The sequence below is a fragment of the Pyrus communis genome, chromosome 11 (assembly GCF_041283825.1).
Source record: "Pyrus communis isolate YQ-2024b chromosome 11, ASM4128382v1, whole genome shotgun sequence".
NCBI classification, from domain to species: Eukaryota; Viridiplantae; Streptophyta; class Magnoliopsida; order Rosales; family Rosaceae; genus Pyrus; species Pyrus communis.
The window spans coordinates 12,210,672-12,228,924 of NC_142575.1; the positions used below are offsets into that span (position 1 = coordinate 12,210,672).

General features: G+C 39.1%; 3 protein-coding genes across 4 annotated transcripts; 1 reads left to right on the forward strand and 2 right to left on the reverse strand.

Annotated features, from left to right (window-relative positions):
• The first annotated feature begins 4,590 nt into the window (after positions 1-4,590).
• Positions 4,591-8,392, forward strand: LOC137741944 (alkaline/neutral invertase E, chloroplastic). Of its 2 annotated transcripts, none has more exons than XM_068481646.2 (7): positions 4,591-4,909; positions 5,196-6,034; positions 6,397-6,562; positions 6,710-6,921; positions 7,030-7,523; positions 7,604-7,652; positions 7,837-8,392. In XM_068481646.2, exons 2-7 carry the CDS (start codon positions 5,309-5,311, stop codon positions 8,152-8,154), a joined length of 1,965 nt encoding a protein of 654 aa, XP_068337747.2. In that variant the 5' UTR covers positions 4,591-4,909; positions 5,196-5,308; the 3' UTR covers positions 8,155-8,392. The 2 variants fall into 2 exon arrangements, with proteins under 2 accessions (XP_068337747.2, XP_088536741.1); XM_088680615.1 differs by having other exon boundaries at positions 4,712-4,909; positions 7,604-7,728.
• Positions 8,258-11,179, reverse strand: LOC137741945 (protein-tyrosine phosphatase). Its single transcript, XM_068481648.2, has 6 exons — positions 10,770-11,179; positions 10,380-10,515; positions 10,142-10,209; positions 9,958-10,044; positions 8,760-8,989; positions 8,258-8,546 (listed from the first exon to the last, which is right to left on the reverse strand). The coding sequence occupies exons 1-5, from the start codon at positions 11,139-11,141 to the stop codon at positions 8,909-8,911; spliced, it is 744 nt and encodes a 247-aa protein (XP_068337749.2). The 5' UTR covers positions 11,142-11,179; the 3' UTR covers positions 8,258-8,546; positions 8,760-8,908.
• A 742-nt stretch (positions 11,180-11,921) lies between these two features.
• Positions 11,922-16,716, reverse strand: LOC137742076 (serine/threonine-protein kinase D6PK). The gene is made up of 3 exons (XM_068481822.2): positions 16,350-16,716; positions 13,651-15,577; positions 11,922-13,113 (listed from the first exon to the last, which is right to left on the reverse strand). The coding sequence occupies exons 2-3, from the start codon at positions 15,348-15,350 to the stop codon at positions 12,258-12,260; spliced, it is 2,556 nt and encodes an 851-aa protein (XP_068337923.2). The 5' UTR covers positions 15,351-15,577; positions 16,350-16,716; the 3' UTR covers positions 11,922-12,257.
• Between the last annotated feature and the right edge of the window lie 1,537 nt (positions 16,717-18,253).

Genomic DNA, 18,253 nt, shown 5'->3' on the forward strand with positions numbered 1-18,253 from the left:
AAGAGAATCCCACAATATCTCAAAGGTTCCATAGGGAGAAAAATCTACTACAGCCTATTGTACATTTGTTGGTGGAAATCTAGTCACATGGAAGAGTAAGAAGCAACAAGTTATCGCTCGCTGCAGTGCAGAGGCTGAATATTGAGCAATGGCGGCCACGACTTGTCAACTAATCTGGCTTAAAGGCCTCTTTTCAGACTTATGGTTTCCTAATTCTACTTCTATGTCACTTATGTGTGATAATCAGGCAGCCATGCACGTCGCTGCTAACCCTATTTTTCATGAAAGAACCAAACATATTAAAGTGGACTGCCATTTCATCAAGGCTCAAGTTCAAACTCACGTCATCCGGACAATATTCACGCGAAGCCATGATTAACAAGCAAATCTTTTTACCAAGGCACATTCATCGATTTAATTTCATCGTATTTTGGGCAAGCTTGCATTGATTAACCTCCTCGATCCAGCTTGAAAGGGAGTGTTGAAATGTACACACATTTGGTCTTTCGGTTTCTAGGGTCACCAAATCCTAGATATCAAGGTCATCATTATCTCAAGGTGTAGAACAACTATCTTCCCTTGATTTAAGGGAGTTGACATGATTAGCTCTTTAACCTAGTGTTTGGTGTAATCTCCTTGCTTTAAGGATTGGATTAAGCCTAGGTTTATCCGGTCACTAGGGTTTCCCGGTTAGTTGCTTGTGGCCATCTCTCTCATCTTTTCTATCATATAAAATTGGTCTCTTGTGCATCAAAATATATGAAATACATTACAATTTAAATCAAAAAATCAACAACAACATGTAAACTCTCATTCGTAATACTTGATACAAGTGTTGATGCCAGCGAAAAAGAAACCGTGAGCTTGCCGAGTGGACAAAACAACCGTGGGCTTGCTAAACCCACTAGCGGACAACAACCATGCACTAGATTTGGACCCAAGCAACCTGGGTCAACGGCTGTCCCTATTAAATCTAATTAGTTCCCAAGAACAGTTCGACAATCCAGGTAACACGGGCTTTGCTTTAATTGCATTTGTTATTCCTGATACAGGTTGGATCATTAACTTTAGAGCCACTGATCATATGACTTCTGATCAGTCCCTTTTTAGCTCTACAACACCACTACCTTGAGATAGTATTATCATTGCTAATGATGGTGTGGCCCAAGTTACAAGGGCTTGTTTGATAGCACTCACTCCTACTCTCTCCTTACATAACTGTTTACTTGTTCCCGCACTCTCTAAACTCTGATTATATGTGGGACAAGTTATCGAGCAATTAAACTATAGTGTGCAAATATTTCCATTTTTTCTATCTACTTCAAGATATCTGCACTCAGTAAATCATTGGACGTGGTACTAAGAGAAAAGGGGTTGTATTATGCTGATGATGTTGCACAGGGTCGTATTCATCAAGTTCAAGTTCGTGACAATGGAAAATTGAAGACTGTTCAGTTGTGGCATTATCGGCTCAGTCATGCCTTCTTTGGTTATTTTCGAAAATTGCTTCCGTCATTATTTGGTAATATTCCAGAGTCCTTGTTAAAGTGTGATGTTTTCACATTAGCTAAAAGTCATCGAGCTTCATATTCTCCAATTTTGAATAAAAGAACAATGCCGTTTGAGTTAATTCATTCTGATGTGTGGGGTCCATCTTTGGTTACTACTTAGCATGGTGTGCGTTGGTTCGTAACATTTGTTGATGACTGTTGACTTGGTTATACCTCATGAATAATAAAAGCGATGTGGGGGCCATCTTGAAAACTTTTTATCACATGGTCTATACTCAATATCCACTCCCTATTAAAGTGCTTCGGTCAGACAATGGTGGTGAGTATCTTAATTAGGATCTTTCTCAGTTTCTTACAAAAAAAAAGGCATTCTTTATTAAACTACGTGTCCTCAAACCCCACAACAAAATGGAGTTGCCGAACGAAAAAATGGGCACATCCTTGAGATTCCCTATGCTCTTCTTATTGGTAGTTGTGCACCCAAGATATACAGGGCTGATGCAGTCACCTATATTATTTATCTCATGAACTGAATGCCCTCGCATGTTCTCTCTTTTAGAACACCTTTGGCCGTGCTTGCCAATCATGTTTTGCTACCCTCCACTCTTCATCTCAAACCTCGGGTTTTTGGTTGTGTGGCACATGTACATTTTCACAAAAATCAACAAAGCAAACTTGATCCATATGCGGTATGGTGTATGTTCCTTAGCTTTAGTCCTTAACAAAAGGGCTATAAATGTTATCATCCATCTACTCGACATATGTACGTCACCATGGATGTAACCTTCTCTGAAGATGAGTTATTTTTTACTCCCAGCCATACTCATCGAGATCAAATAATGGAGTCAATATTCCTCAAGCACACATATATGATCCAACAGATATCTCTAAGGTAAGTGCTCACTCAAATATTAATAGATCTTCTTCTGTGTTGCCTCCTCAACAAAATAGAGGAAAGCCACCAGACAGGTACTTTCCAGAAGGGAAGGTGTGATATTCAATTGCTAGCTATGTCTCTACTTATCGACTCTCGCCGCAATATTGTGCACTTGTTTAACAAATGAAAACTATTAAAATACCTACCAAAATGAAAGAAGCCTTGAGAGATCTAAAGTGGACAAAGGCAATGCAAGTTGAGATGGAGGCATTACTATAACGACCCAAAATTATAGAAAAATTATTTGGAAGCAAAATCTAGTGGTAGGCCAAAAAACAATGTCATGGTTAATTAATACTCTATAAACCCCAATAAATTTAGTTCGGTCATGTTATGGCTACATTTAACCTTTTTGTTAGACTACTTGCATACCCTCAAACGGGATCAAGTCATTCCTAGTTCACTGTTAATTAAACCATTTTCTAAAATATTCAAATGGCGATCATTTACAATATTAAACTCAAACAATTGAATCACATCAAACGAATATCAAATATAATTTTAGAATGTCAAAATTAACTTAAAAAGGAAACATCAGCCCACTGGCCACGTGTTACCACAGGCAGCGGTTTCCGGCGAATGGAAACCATGAATTTCGACAAACTCCAAAAATTACCAAATTTTACAAACATGTAAGGCTCAATTAGGCCTGGAAACACTTGAAATGGTCCTCGATCCATCGAAACCCTCGAATAAAATGAGCTTCGATTCATCTAACATGTCGCTGCACTGCCCCCAAACTGGTTTGGGGTTTGTTCCTGGGCTTAAGGGGAGCCTTTTGGTGGTGGTGGTGGTCAAAGAGGAACACTTTAGAAATGATGGATCACCGGCAAGGGACCATAACACCTAATGATGCAGTTCTTCATGAAACCAATGCTAATTTGACTCCGGTTTTGGATGAAAGTGGTAGAGGAAGGGATGCTAGGTCGATTCCAGGTGGTGAGTGGCTTCAATTCGCCGAAAAACCACAGTGAAAGGCATCGAAAATCATGGATTTCGTCGGGTCGGGTCGCTGGTCAAAAAGATTGCAATAGATTTCAAACCTGAGGTGTTAATGTGTAATTTACCCAAAAATAAATATCATAATCATTTTATACCATCACAGATTCTACTTCTCTGTGAACCTCATCCTCTCAAACCTTTGTTGCTTCATCGAATTCCCAGAACCCAAACCTCAAATCGCAAAACCAATCCTCTTTCATGGAATTCCCATGCCTTCCAAAAGAAACCCATTTGCAAAACAAACCTTGTGTGTCCAGATGAAGAAGACCCTTCTTTATCAAACTCTCTCTCTTCCCCTCTTTTTCCCTGAATCCAACCCTTATTTCAAAAATTCCAGAAGCTAATCCAAAAAATACAGGATGCAGTCCAAACAACCCAGGATGCTTCGTTTTATAAAACCCAGAATCCAATTCAAAAATCTCATAGATAGCGCAGTCGGATCGGGGATGACGAGGAGTCTGAGAAGATCCTTCGTTTTATAAAACCCAAAATCCAATTCAAAAATCTCAGAGACGGCGCAGTCGGATAGGAGATGGTCTGAGATGGAGGACGCCAGATAGAGGATGGCAGAGATAGGGGGTCTTGGCGTCGGAGATGGTGGATGCCAAGTCAGCCATTAAATTTAAATTTGAAGTATTGAATTTGACGTCTCATTTTGTGAGGCTTGCAGTCCCATGTTATTCAGTAAGTCTTGCTAAGGCCATTTAGTGAGTCCATTAGTCTTAATCCCACTAAAACTAGTCTTCGTCAGAAACAAACATTGAACTTCACAAATCTTGAATCCACTCTAATCCAGTAAGAACCAATCAAGATACAAAGGTGGATTAGTCAATGATGTGGTTGATGAATACTTGTTACGTGTATTACTGATTTGTAATAGTCAGGATTGGGGCACGTGTAAAAGAATTAGACAAGGAGTTACAAACGAGACATTGATTTGTAATAGTTAGGATTGGGGCACGTGTAACAGAGTTAGACAAGGAGACACGGATATTTTTCAATGTGATCGAAACACGGATAATAAATCACGTGTTACTGTATAAATTGTAGGATATGTGTGTTAAAAAGTTAATAACTTTAACAAATAAAATTTATCACCACTTAAATTAAAATACATGGTATTCTATCCGTGTTTCGATCAGAATGAAAATTTTCTGCTCTGTATCATGTTTTTTTTGGTTGATTGAGTTGACAAATCATATACCTCCAGCTTGTTGATACTGTGCATGAGCAAGTGCGTATACGAGGACGATTCTCATTTGTTGGACCAAAGACAAATATCCCTTATATTATCTCGATAAAATTCAAACCATAAATATAAAATTCCTCTTTTTCTGGAAGCCAAAGCAAAATATCGTTATTGCAGAAGCTCAGTCCTGGTTCGTTGCGTGTATGAGTACTGTCGTCTTTTTGGTGCCACGCTCGACAAACTCTCCCCTTTAGGTGTAGGGTTTCTGAGGTAAGATTCGAAAACAGTACAACTTTAGCCAAATTTAATATTCAATATGAAAAATCCAAATTTGTTGTTTTTGGATACTGAAATCCTGCCACTTTGTCTGTGCATGCTTGTTGAATTCATGCTTTTTGAACTTTGTTTATGTGATTGAATGGAGGGCAAATTCTGTTTGATGATAACCATTTCGTTTTCAGTTTTCGGTTCTAGTTTGGTGGAACAGATTGAATTAGCAATGTTGGGCAAGTTTAATTGCAGTAGTTGATGAGTTTAAGCTAATGTGTTGATGTAGGTGCCTTAATTGAGACAAGGGGTGTTGAATATCGAATGTACTTAATCGAGGTTTCGTCATCAGAGGGGTTAATTTAAGGTTTTCGGAAGAGTTAGTTGTATACGTTGTGCCCAATGGCTACTTCGGAAGCTGTTCGACAAGTTATGTCTGGGGCATTACCTCGATTTGCCTGTTTTAATATATGTTTGAGAAATATAAATGGAATTGTTTCTGTTAAGTCTGGTGTGAATACTGCGCGGAAAAGAAGTTCGGTGAGTGCCCAAGTGTGTACAAATGCGAGAGTTTCGTGGGACCGCAGGAGGATATGTGCGTTTCAGGGGAGAAATGATGTTTTTCATGGAAAGAATCATGTTAGAAGGTTTGATTCAATGAGTTGCAAATGTCAACAGGCAGAGAATTTCAGAGGGGCAACCGCAGAAGATCAGCACGGGGAAATTTTTGTAGACGAATCAGATAAAGCAATACCATTTCCGCCTAATGGTGTAACTAGTCCTACTCCAGATAATTATGAATTCAAGGCGGATCAACAACTGAAACATGAAGATGGAGGTTTTGGGTCAAATAGCAAGGCGACTGCGGCTAGAAAAATTAAAGGTTCTACGCAGAAGTCGAAGGCCAATTCGATTGAGGAGGAAGCATGGACCTTAATAAAGAACTCCATGGTCTATTATTGTAACAATCCTATTGGAACCATTGCCTCTAATGATCCAAGCTCTCCTAGTACTCTTAATTACGATCAGGTCTTTATTCGTGACTTCATACCTTCTGGGATAGCTTTCCTTTTAAAAGGGGAGTATGATATTGTGCGGAACTTCATTCTTTATACCCTTCAGTTGCAGGTAAAATACTCTCCTAGTCGAGTAATACGCATATACACAGTTGCTTAATTTTGAATTAAATTCATTTGGTATTCTATTTAAATCATTTGGTTTGGTGCATTACACACCAACGGATTGTCTACATATGAATCCTTTGGCTTCTGACAGATTAGTGATTGCAAAAATTCATGATTAGAGAGGGCCAGGTAGCTCTTTGGAAACATGAATTCTGTTATAAATGCCGACCTTCATTTTCCGTAGTTTAATTTGTTTATGCTGTTCTATTGAATTTATCTTATCTTTCAATTTCTTCTATGTGAACATACTCCTTTTTAAGTTTAATTTGTTTCTGTCCTACTGAATCACCCTCCCTTTTATTACAGAGCTGGGAGAAAACCATGGATAGCTATAGTCCTGGTCAAGGACTAATGCCAGCCAGTTTTAAGGTTCGCACTGTTCCACTCGAAGGTGATGATTTTGCAACTGAAGATGTATTGGATCCTGACTTTGGTGACTCTGCTATTGGTCGAGTTGCCCCAGTTGACTCTGGTAGGAAGTGTGTTCTATTTGTAAATTATCTTTGAAATTCAATCTAGTTTTTCGATGATCCAAACCCGATAGGGAGGTAGTATCATTTTAATTTCAAGTCCGTCACATCATCAGTTAATAAGTCTCTGGCTTTTGATCTTTCTGTAGGGTTATGGTGGATTATATTGTTACGAGCTTATGGAAAATGCTCTGGAGATGTTTCAGTGCAGGAAAGAGTCGATGTGCAAACGGGGATAAAAATGATTTTAAAGCTATGTCTTGCTGATGGTTTTGATATGTTTCCAACATTATTGGTTACAGATGGTTCTTGCATGATAGATCGCCGCATGGGAATTCATGGCCATCCTCTGGAGATTCAGGTACATATATTTCGAATGAATTCTTTTATCTGTTTGTGTGCATGTCATTTCATTGCTTATTTCTAGTGAATGCTTTTAGAGTCATTGGAGTGTTTTCTGTCCTTGCAGGCACTGTTTTATTCAGCATTACTTGGTGCGCGCGAGATGCTTGCTCCAGAGGAAGCATCAGCAGACCTTGCGCGAGCGCTTAACAACCGTCTGGTTGCATTGTCCTTCCATATCAGGGAATATTACTGGATTGATTTGAAAAAACTGAATGAAATTTACCGATACATGACAGAGGAATACTCGTATGATGCTGTTAATAAGTTCAATATTTACCCAGATCAGATTCCGTCGTGGCTGATGGGATTCATGCCCAGTACAGGCGGGTACTTGATTGGAAACCTGCAGCCTGCGCACATGGACTTTCGTTTCTTTTCTCTCGGAAACTTATGGTCTATTGTAAGTAGTCTTGCAACAGACGAGCAGTCGCATGCTATACTGGATCTTATTGAATCAAAATGGGATGAATTAGTAGCAGACATGCCGTTTAAAATATGTTACCCTGCTCTCGAAGGCCAGGAATGGCAAATCGTCGCAGGCAGCGATCCCAAAAATACGTAATGATTCCATCCTCGACTTTCTGAAAAATTCACTCTCCTGTTTCCTAACACCCCCTTTATCTGATTTTATGTTGTAGTCCCTGGTCTTATCACAATGGAGGCTCGTGGCCAACGTTGCTCTGGCAGGTAAATCTTTTATTCGGATTTCAGTGAAGGCTGTTTCTTTCCCCTCCCAAGTCCCACCTCCAACGACTTTGAAGATGTAATTTTCAAGTGTTGAAAAGAATGCAAAGTTTACCTCTTCTTGCATTAGCATCTAGCAGTGATCTGATTGTTTGTGTGAGTTAACACCGTTGCGGGATTGTTTCAGCTCACCGTGGCATGCATCAAGCTTAATCGACCAGAAATTGCAGCAAAGGCCGTCGAGGTTGCTGAGAAGCGCATATCTACTGACAATTGGCCTGAATATTATGACACCAAGCGAGCGAGGTTTATCGGAAAGAAGGCACAGCTGTATCAGACTTGGTCGGCTGCTGGATATCTTGTAGCGAAGCTCCTCCTTGCCGACCCAAGTGCAGCAAAGAAGCTTGTGAATGAAGAGGATTCGGAGCTTGTAAATGCACTTTCGTGCATGATAAGCGCCAGTCCGAGAAGGAAACGCGGTTGGAAAAAACAGATTTTAGTATGAAGAAACGAAGATCTGGCGGAGCATTCAAGTCTCAAATGTTTCCGAATTAGTTCATTTGCAGCGGAAGAAGCCAGGTCAGTATCATTGTACATTTGCGTCAACATACGGCTAATGTATTTAACATAGCTAGTTTTAATACTGTAAACAGTTGTAGACATCACGATATTGTCTCCGAGTAATGCTCGATATACGCTTTTGTTTTTGAAGTTTTTAGATAAAGAATTTCCACATGTATAAAGAAGTACAACTACCACGAGTTGAAGGATCTTTGGCATGACAATGTATCTAGCATCTTACACGAGTAGAAGGGCTTGTAACTCGGGTAGTTACCAGAGTTGTAGCATCTTCACCAAGATGCACTTGATTTCCTCCCTTCTGAACATTGTTTTCACCTACAAAACAAGAGCAAAGAGACAACGGACAAACAAACCGATAGACTTGTAATCGAATAACTTTTCATTTCTATTTTCTGTCGGGGTAAACTACGACTCAAAAATTGACACGCGTAATCCAGTGCCTTGATTAAATCAAGTGATGCACCAATATTTTTGAGTGATCAAGTGAAGTTAGCGATAAATTCTCTGTTGAAGCTACCGTTCACTTACAAATGACAATGTGGATCTTATGTAATGGCGTCGGATCTTGAGCAAAAGCTGCTTTACATAACAAACAAACAAGAAGCATTATGCAAAATGGACAGTTTGCTGATCAACCGAAATCCCTAAAATCAATCCAACTGGATTTCACAGTGAGTTTAAGAATCAAAGATGTGTTTGTTCTCAGCCAAGATGCTGTCCAACAATGATTCACACGCATCTTCAAGTAAATCTAAAACCTGCAAGATAATGATGTTTCATAATTAGCACCAATCTACAAAAGTATAAGAACTCAATGCCAGTAGCTAGCCGGATTATCTTTCTTTTACAGTTTCTCCTTATTTTCTCTCATTTTGTAAACATACATACATACATACATACATACATATATATATATATATATATATCATCCTTTCAAAGTTATATAAGCAAAATCCAATGGTTGAATTCCTTTATTGAGTTCTTGACTGTGCAGTAGTGAATTGCGTTTTTTCTCTCCCTACGGTTTTCTGGGACTTCTCTCTTTTAATAGAAAAATGAGTCATTGTATTCTGGTTAAATAGTTAAACAACCAAGAAAAAAACAGGATCATCTTCCTACTGTTTAACAGATTTAAATCCTAAAATTTCGGTTCGGGATAGCTTGTTGAATAACACAACAAGCGTTGTATTTATAGTGTCATCAAACTTCATTTACCTCGATTAAAGAATTCAAAGATTAGACACTGATTCAAAACCCTGCATGCTCTAAAGAAACATCGTATAGAGTAAATAGAAACTGAAAAGGTAGAATACGGAAATGATCTTCAGATGCCATCACATAAAAAAATATAAACGAAAAATGAACACGAAAGGGTTTTTTGACTGTGCAGACCTATATATTTGAACAAAAACTTTATCAGCTGCAAGGAGAACATTTTACAAACACTACAACAAAAAATCAGTTCGAATTATATTCTAGTAATTGTTATTTGTAAGGCATGGTTAACAAGGTTTGAGATATATATTGAAACCATGAGCATGTTATCAATATTGTATACAGCCCTTGTCACTGTAATGCGTCAATCGTTGATAAGTTCACTAAATTCCTCACAAGCATTGCATAACAGATAAAACCATCATGTTATATGCTGACACTTTAGATGCAGGCACTTGATATATTAATGATAAGCTGAAGAACGATGATTAACGGGAATTTACAGTATCACCTTCTCAAAACCTTGTGGTCCACCATAATAAGGGTCCGGCACTTCAGTTTCATCATGTTTCTTACAGTAAGAGCACATTAACTTAACCTGCATTACGAATAACCACTTATGAAAATCAAGGAATAAAACCCATACCACTCCATGGAAGCATCCTTTAACCGAGTACTAAGTACAAATTACAGACCTTTTTGTGAGCGTCCTCAGGTAAAGGTTCTCTAAATTTCCACCGATTAAACGCCTCTATTATATCAGCTGTAGCCAACATCCATACCACAGGTTAATCCAGTATAACACATACATATAGAGTTATAAACATGTACAAATATTCGAGTATGAAAACATACAAGGGGATGATCAAAACTTTCAAGAATGCCAAGTAAAATGCATGTGATGATTCTTGGAATCAACATTAATAATCCCACCTCGGTTTTGATTGTCCATTGCAAGAATAAGATCAAAATCGCGAAAATCAGGCAGCCGGATTGGCCTCGATAATGAAGTTATCTCAATGCCACGCCTTTTCGAGGCTGCCCTCATCCTCGGGTCTGCTAGATTCCCCTTTTAACACCAAAAATACAATTAAAATTCAGAAATTATACTTATTAACACCACCAAAATCAAATGAAACAATTCATATACTTTCTACGTTTTCTCAGAAACTAAGCAGTGGTGATAGCGTAGACGTGGATTAGACCAGTTAGCCATGGAAGCGTGCCCGCCCGGCTTTCACCCAAGTTAGAATCCATTTTCGTAAATTAGAGCAGTTTAGAATATCGTCTTATCAAAATATATGATTGAAAATTAGGTCCTACCTCATGGTAATCAATAGTTCCAGCTGAATCAATCTTAAACTTGGAATCCAAACCCCTTTTGTTGACCAAGTCTCGAAATACCCCTTCGGCAGCCGGGCTTCTGCAGATGTTGCCGAGGCACACAAAGAGGACGGCGAAGGGCTTGGTCTCCGCCGCCGTGGACGGAGTAGGAGCCGCCATTGATGCTTTGATTGCGGACCCAGATGAGAAACGGGTGCCGGGTTTGAGAGAAATTGAAGGAGAGGTTGGAGTTTGGAGGGGTGGGAATTGGGGAGGAAGAAGAAGAAATGGGGGTTTTAGGGAGTGGTGGTCGGTGGAGTGGCAAAATTGTAAATTTAGAGGGGTTGCTGCTGCAGCGTGCAATGCCTTCATTCTAGATTTGGTTATAGAAAAGTGCTTATGGCTATGGAGTTGAGTGGCGGTGCTTTTATTCCTACAAGGATAAATACTTGGCATGTAAGGAGCGTTTCATCTTCAATAACAATATAACATCATTTCACAGTATAAACGTCATTATCAAAAAAATTTATTATTTTTATGGAGAACTAAAGATCATTTCTAGAAAAATATTCCTTCAATTCAGAGACATACAATATTCGATATGAATCAAACAAATTAACGGTTCGTTGTGGGAATGCTATTAAGAGGAGAGCAATGTTCCACCAAGAGCAATTCCAAACGTTGTTCCATGACAAGCTTGTAGTTTTACCAACAAATAAACAATTATAACAAGCTTACGAGTAGAGCTGCTTCTTACATGAGAACTCTTTGAAGGACAGTCTTCAATAAAAAAAAAAAATCTATGGCGCCGTATAGCTTTTAACCGTTGGGTCTTGAATTTTAAATAAAGATACAACGGTTACCACCATCGATAATCCCCTTTGATCATACTTTGTTTAGTTACAAAAACTTTATAAAGTGCGAAAGTGCTTCACCAAGTACTTTCAAGAGAATACATAATATGCACTTATGCTTTTAATGAAATGTTTTGCTTCCAACTTAAGCACTAGGGATTAAAAGCGCTTCATACAGAACCACACTCTCAACTAAGCTTCCATCCTTCCCGGCCAGGGAAAGAAAACGGAAACAAACAACGAAAGGAACTAGAAGGAAGCCTGTCCGCGAGAGCGTTAAACACTTCACAACCCGAGAGAGCAGGTAAATTGGATATTTTTAACTTGGAAAAGAACATAAGTAATTACATGACCTTCACGTGATGAGGGTAGAAACTTGCATCTCTTACCGGATCATATTGCGGGAAGAGAAGAAGTTCTGGCAACATGAATACACCCGAGTTATAAGACAAAAAGAACACGAAAAATGCTAATCCGATTTCCATCTCTCAGCTACTGTATCAGTATCCATGCTCTACAACTATCCACCAGTATTTCGAGTTACATTTAATTTACACTATAAGCTATATCATCAGTTGAAACCGAAAAGACATTTCGGAAAAAGAACATCACCTTTCTTCCCAATGTAAAAGATTTAAAACAGCTCAAAGTCTATATGCTCTCCTATACCCTCCAGCTCCTTGCAACCTGAGCTCTCCTGTTTCTGTGAAGCAGACGGTGTACAAATTCCAACATCACCCCACTTGGGAAGCTCTGGCGGTACTGCACACCGAATCAATGCCCAATTTAGGCCTTCAAAGAAAGGATGCTGCTTGATCTCTGCAGCCCCTTTCACTGATCCTAGACGATTTTCAGGGTCCTTTATTAAGAGGCCTCTGATCAGATCTCTTGCATAAAAACTCACTATAGGGGTACTTGGGAACTTGAGACTTTTCGAAACAACATTGGATAATGTATCCTCGTTTCCTGACCCCTTGAAGGGTGTCTTACCATATAACAGCTCAAACAAAAAGATTCCGTATGTCCACCAATCAACAGCACTCCCATGGCCTTCTCCTTTAATGATCTCTGGGGCAAGGTATTCATGGGTTCCAACAAATGAGTTGGACCGGGCACTAGTTGGCTCCACTACAAGCTGTGGCAGTGGGGTGACCTGGGCAGCAAGCTCAGATTTCATTTTTCGAGATTTTGCAGTGGCGGATAGAAGTCTGGGAGTGAAGCATGGAACTTGCCAGGATGGTTGAAGGCAAAATGGATCAATGCAGCTAGATTCTATGCATGGGCTTGACATTTTTCTTGTGCTCTCCAAAACAGGAGAGGATGATTTAAGCAGCGTTGGATTGACAGCACATCTAAGTGACAAATCAAAATCTGTGAGCATGATGTGGCCATCTTCTCGGACCAAAATATTTTCTGGTTTCAAGTCTCGATACACAACTCCTAGCATGTGTAAATACTCCAGGGCAAGGAGGACTTCAGCAACATAAAATCTGAAGAAACAGTATAAAATTGCTTGAAATCAGTCTATTGAACATTTAAAATACTGGAGTACAATTGCGCTGATGTAAATCAATCATGTAGTTCTCTAAAGGCACCAGGGCAGCCCTTAGTGGCCAATGCTTTCTACATTCCAATAGGCAAAATGAGATTGTTTCGATGTTATTAGATCACGAGTTTAAATCCCACGAAATAAAATCATCTAATTTAACAAACCAAACATGTATACACATGGCCAGAGCATGTTATCTAGTGTAAATACCATCTTCACCTACAGTTGACTGCTAGGTCTTATATGCTTGACAAGCCGATTTCGGAAACTCAAGGAGAAAAAAAGAAAGATGTAACATAAAGTAAGCACTAGAATCAAACAACTATCAAAGGAATTTTTCCAGAAATGGAAAATCAGGGGAAGACAAACATGTAACCTACTAAATAATAATGTCAAATGTATGCATTTGATCGTCTTCCGCAGCTAAAAAAGCGCAGGCACAGTTAACTACAAGTGGACCTTAAAAAGAAATAGGTACCTGGCTGCTTGTTCACAGAAACTCCTGCCAGGTTGCTTTTGCCGCAGCACATGCAGATCCCCACCCGGACAGTACTCCATAACCAAACATGAGAGCTTATCTGACACACAATGGGAATATAGTGTAGGAAGAAACGGATGATCCAGTATTTCTAGTATCTCTCTTTCTGTTTGAGCCCTGATCATTTTCTTCCTGGTAGCCAAAAACTCGTTGTCCATCACTTTCAAAGCAAATATGCAATTTGTTCCAGTTAGCTCAGCAAGATAAACAGTCCCAATGTCCCCGGAACCAATCCTTCTAAGCAACTTAAAGTGCTTCAAACCTAAGCTTCCATGCTGCTTCTGTACGTGATGGATGGCTTCCCATCTCAAGTCTCTTGACATGTGAGGCCTCTTGCCGCTACGACCAGAACCACTTAGACTGCTTTCCTCACTAGTGCATGTAGTGCTGCTATAGTCACCAATGCTACTTTTTGAGCTTTGTGAAAAATCCCCGTTTTCCCTTGATCTTGACCTCTCATCAACTTTTGTCACTACAGAGTTAATCCTACTGCTGCTATTTGAGGAGAAATCTGGTTTGCTTGTACCTGAATTCATTTCTTTGCTAAGACTCGTAGTGCTTGATGCTAGAGACTCTTTCTCATTTCCTTTCCCTTCATGCTTCGGAATACAGTTGAGTGTCTGGTCCTTTAACTTACTAGTACTAGAGCATGCATCATTATCAACCTGTCGGTTATCTGATTTCGAACTACTAGAGCCAGAACTTGAATCATGCACTTTTTTCTTAACAATATTTTTGCTCCTTGGTACCGGCTTGATTAAATGTGAACTACTGCCAGAGGATTTGCTTACCTTACTACCAGTGCTAGAGCCAGATGGAGAAGAAGCAGAGTGCAGCCCCTTGTTTGAATTTGAAGTATTAATTGGAACTTCGGTTGAGATAGAAGCAACTGCACCCCTCTGCATGATTTTCTTGCTATCATGAAAGCAAGATGAAGATTCTGCTGATTCCAGTTCTCTATCTTCTCCCTTTGATATCTCACTTTTCATTGATGATGAAGAAGGAGCAATTTGATCATGTGGTGCTAATCTGATCTTACTAGCATCTGGCATCAGTGCAGCGCCCAAATTTGTGGCCGTATCAACCTGTGTCTCTGATTGCATGGACCCAGGATTGTTTTCAGAATTTTTGGATGCTTCAGGCACAAGGGACACCTCTACATAATTCCCTTTACCTTCAGTCATAGGCAGGCCAGTCCCGTTGGCCTCGGCTACCACTGTGCCATACAACCTTTTGATAGTTCCTGATTCTGAGACCCCTGACGAACGACCTGGCCTCGAAAACCGCTTCATGGCAGCCAACTCTGATGCCTGAGTGATGCACAATCCTCTTAGTGCTTGTTTCAAACTCACAGGCTCTGAAATTCCGATACCTGATGCATTTGATGAACTAACTCTCATTGGCCTTTTCATAGCACTCTTCCTCAAAGCTTCTTTACTAGCCTCATGCGACATACCTGATATCCTAGCTGACTTTCTACCACCAATTGCCTGAAAAAGCTGATTAATATCATCCTCGATGGAATATTTGTTTTCTGATTTCAGCATACAGTGTTTTCCACCTTCCTCATCCATTTTGGACTCCGAATGGACCTCTTCTCTTGATTCAACAATTTCACACGTCGAGCGCAATGTACTCATTTTTCATGAACCAAATGAAATACAGCAGATGATGTAATATCCTTGAGAATTCATACTAACCCACTTCTGACGAAGCATTGTTAAGATACCGAGCCACAGAAAAAGGAAATAGAGCTACATATCCCCTGAAGTTTGCTAGAGCCATGCTGATTTTTTGCAGACTGAAGTGCCCCAACACTATTCCTTTACTTGGTCCAAAATGCAGCATCCAAAGCCGGCCATGATTGCTACATTTCAGTTAATATCAAAAGTCATCAAATTTCTATTTCCTAAAAGTATCAGCCATGTCTATGCTTTATCCACAGAATACTAAAATTAGCATAAATATTACCTAAAACTAATACCAATTTATATAGAACCAAATGTAATCGAAAGGTAAAGGGAATCGTTAACTGATATTACTTCAACCTCAATTAGTAAAGATGTCAACAATCTAATTCATTATTTCTTCAATTTCAAGGTAAGATCCAAAAGAATAAAACAAAAGGACATCCAATTCGATCTTTATTAACAAGAAGTACAACATTTAAGCAATCAACGATTGCAATGACCGAAAGTTTTGACAATAACAACACCAATCGTCACCTGCACACAACGGTTAACTGGCCAATTACAGCTTAACGGAAAGAAACAAAAGTAAGAAGTGCCACTCCCACCACTTTGGAGACTACGAAGAATGACAGAGTCACGTATCGATAATACCTCCAGAACATAAGGCAAACAACAAATCTTGTTCACAAATCCAACACAATCATCCCCACACAGACAACCCAAACTTACTATCAACAAACAGACACATTCAGCCATTTCAAATCAATTTTTTTTAACACAGATCTTTCAAAACAAACGAAAACAAAAACCCCATCATTCCAAATCACCAACAAAAACAATAAATTAACAAAATTAATGTACATCACAATTCACACCAAGTAAAATCAGACTCATACAGAAAATAGGAATAAAAATATAAACAAATAATAAAAAATCATTAACCTTTACCTTGAACATGAACTCCAAAGAAGAAGCTGAAAGGAGGAGACAATTGGGGTTGATGGAAGTTAGGGTTTGAAGATTGTATATTGTTAATTTTAATTATTTAATTTTTGTGGGGGTGGTTTCAATAGAAAGGGAATGAAATTCACGAGAAATGCGGGTGAGGGAGTGAGAGACAGCAGAAAAATCTTGGATGCTCTGTCTGAATATCTGCTTTCTTTCTTTTAAGCTCATTTTTCAAATGGGCGGAAAAACACTGTTTATAAATTATATCACGCACCGTGCACAGGAATCCAGAGGGAAACAGAGTAATTGGGGGTGGGTTATCATGTGGGAATCCCATTGGGTTTTTCTTACGCTTGTGCTACCATCCACTACTTTTTTTTTTTCTGTTTAATTTCAATTTTACTACTCTCGGTAACAGTGTTTTTTTTTTTTTTTTTTTTTTTTTTGCCCTTTCATATCCAAATATTAATTTTTCTACCATTTGAATATGAAAGCGAGACAACAAAAATCGTAGCTCAAAATCTGCTAGATGTCTGTACTGATCTAGCGACAGTCACATTATCACACATTCCTGTTACAAATGACCATGCAAGGATTGATGTTCCTAAGGTCACCCCAGTTGGATCTTGTGTTCCGAAAGAGCATGTCATTCATGATAGACGAAGAACAATATTGGCAACTAACCAGTCAATGTCCCCTCCCTGAATCGAGGCAAACATGTTAGTAAGAAGAGCAAACTTCCTTAGAAGAGGATAGCAGCGACACATAAAGGGACATCGTAAGTCATCCTAAGCTTGGTTGTTCTCTCTACCTCGTTCGTCCACAACTTGGCATTCTTCTGGATCATGGGATATGAGTCCCTATCCTGTGAACTTTGAGATCTCTGGCAACTAGTTTGGAAGACATGTGGAAACTGAACGAGATCATTATCAGTAATGTGTTTGCTTATGCAGTCGTCGAAATAGTACAGAGCGATGACATCGAACTATGATCCATTGTTGAAGTTGAATGTCAATCTGACTGGCCAAAATAGGATGAGGCAATCTAAGTTGAACTTGATTCCTTAGCAAAACGTCGCACGTTCGGACTAGTCGTTCAAACACCCTCAGACGAGAAACTGGTAGGCTTCAAATGGCTAATCGTAAGGAAACATAATAATAATAATGAGGTCATACAATATAAGGTCCACCTCGTGGTGAAAGGTTTCTCACAACGCCCTAGGATTGATAATAAGGAAACGTATTCTCCCGTAATGGACATTATTATGTTTCACTACTTAATCAATTTACTATTTTTCAAAAGACTGAGTATGCAGCTTATGGATGTGGTCACTGCACATCATTGTAGGGATCTAGATAAGGAGATTTATATGAAAGTCCCAATATGACTGGGTATACCTGAATCAATACATTCTCAATGACAAAACATGCCTTCAATTAGGTTGAAGAATTTACTCTATGGTTTGTGTTAGAACCAAATTCCCACACCATTGTGTGTGGAGGAGATGCACAAACTCGACTACATGTAAAAGAACAAACAATCATAAGATCACCTTGTCACCGGTTGGGTGTTTGCCAAAGGCTCACCGACGATCAAGTTAGTAAGCAAATTATGAGACTCAAGCAGTAGTCAAGAGAATCGAGTGTGCAATAATTGCGTTACTAGAGATGAACCCCAGAAGTGTTTATTATGCTAGTCGAGAGAGTACTTTTAGGATATAGAATATGTACTAAACTGGGAGAATCTTATAGGATATATAAGAATAGATAGTGCATCTTCTAAGGAATGTGAATATTTACGACGCACACCAGTCTCTAATTGTAGGAATCTCCAAGAATATAGGAAACTTATATGATCCCAATCGGATTTAGGTTTCCATATCTTGCGGAACAAAAATGTTCAAT

Coding starts and splice junctions, on each gene's coding strand:
- LOC137741944 (XM_068481646.2), top strand. CDS start 5,309: ATGGCTACTTCGGAAGCTGTTCGACAAGTTATGTCTGGGGCATTACCT. Junction 6,563..6,709: donor AGTTGCCCCAGTTGACTCTG/GTAGGAAGTGTG, acceptor ATCTTTCTGTAG/GGTTATGGTGGATTATATTG. Junction 7,524..7,603: donor GGCAGCGATCCCAAAAATAC/GTAATGATTCCA, acceptor TTTATGTTGTAG/TCCCTGGTCTTATCACAATG.
- LOC137741945 (XM_068481648.2), bottom strand. CDS start 11,141: ATGAAGGCATTGCACGCTGCAGCAGCAACCCCTCTAAATTTACAATTT. Junction 10,045..10,141: donor CTGAGGACGCTCACAAAAAG/GTCTGTAATTTG, acceptor TTCGTAATGCAG/GTTAAGTTAATGTGCTCTTA. Junction 8,990..9,957: donor GACCACAAGGTTTTGAGAAG/GTGATACTGTAA, acceptor ATTATCTTGCAG/GTTTTAGATTTACTTGAAGA.
- LOC137742076 (XM_068481822.2), bottom strand. CDS start 15,350: ATGAGTACATTGCGCTCGACGTGTGAAATTGTTGAATCAAGAGAAGAG. Junction 13,114..13,650: donor TTCTGTGAACAAGCAGCCAG/GTACCTATTTCT, acceptor CTGTTTCTTCAG/ATTTTATGTTGCTGAAGTCC.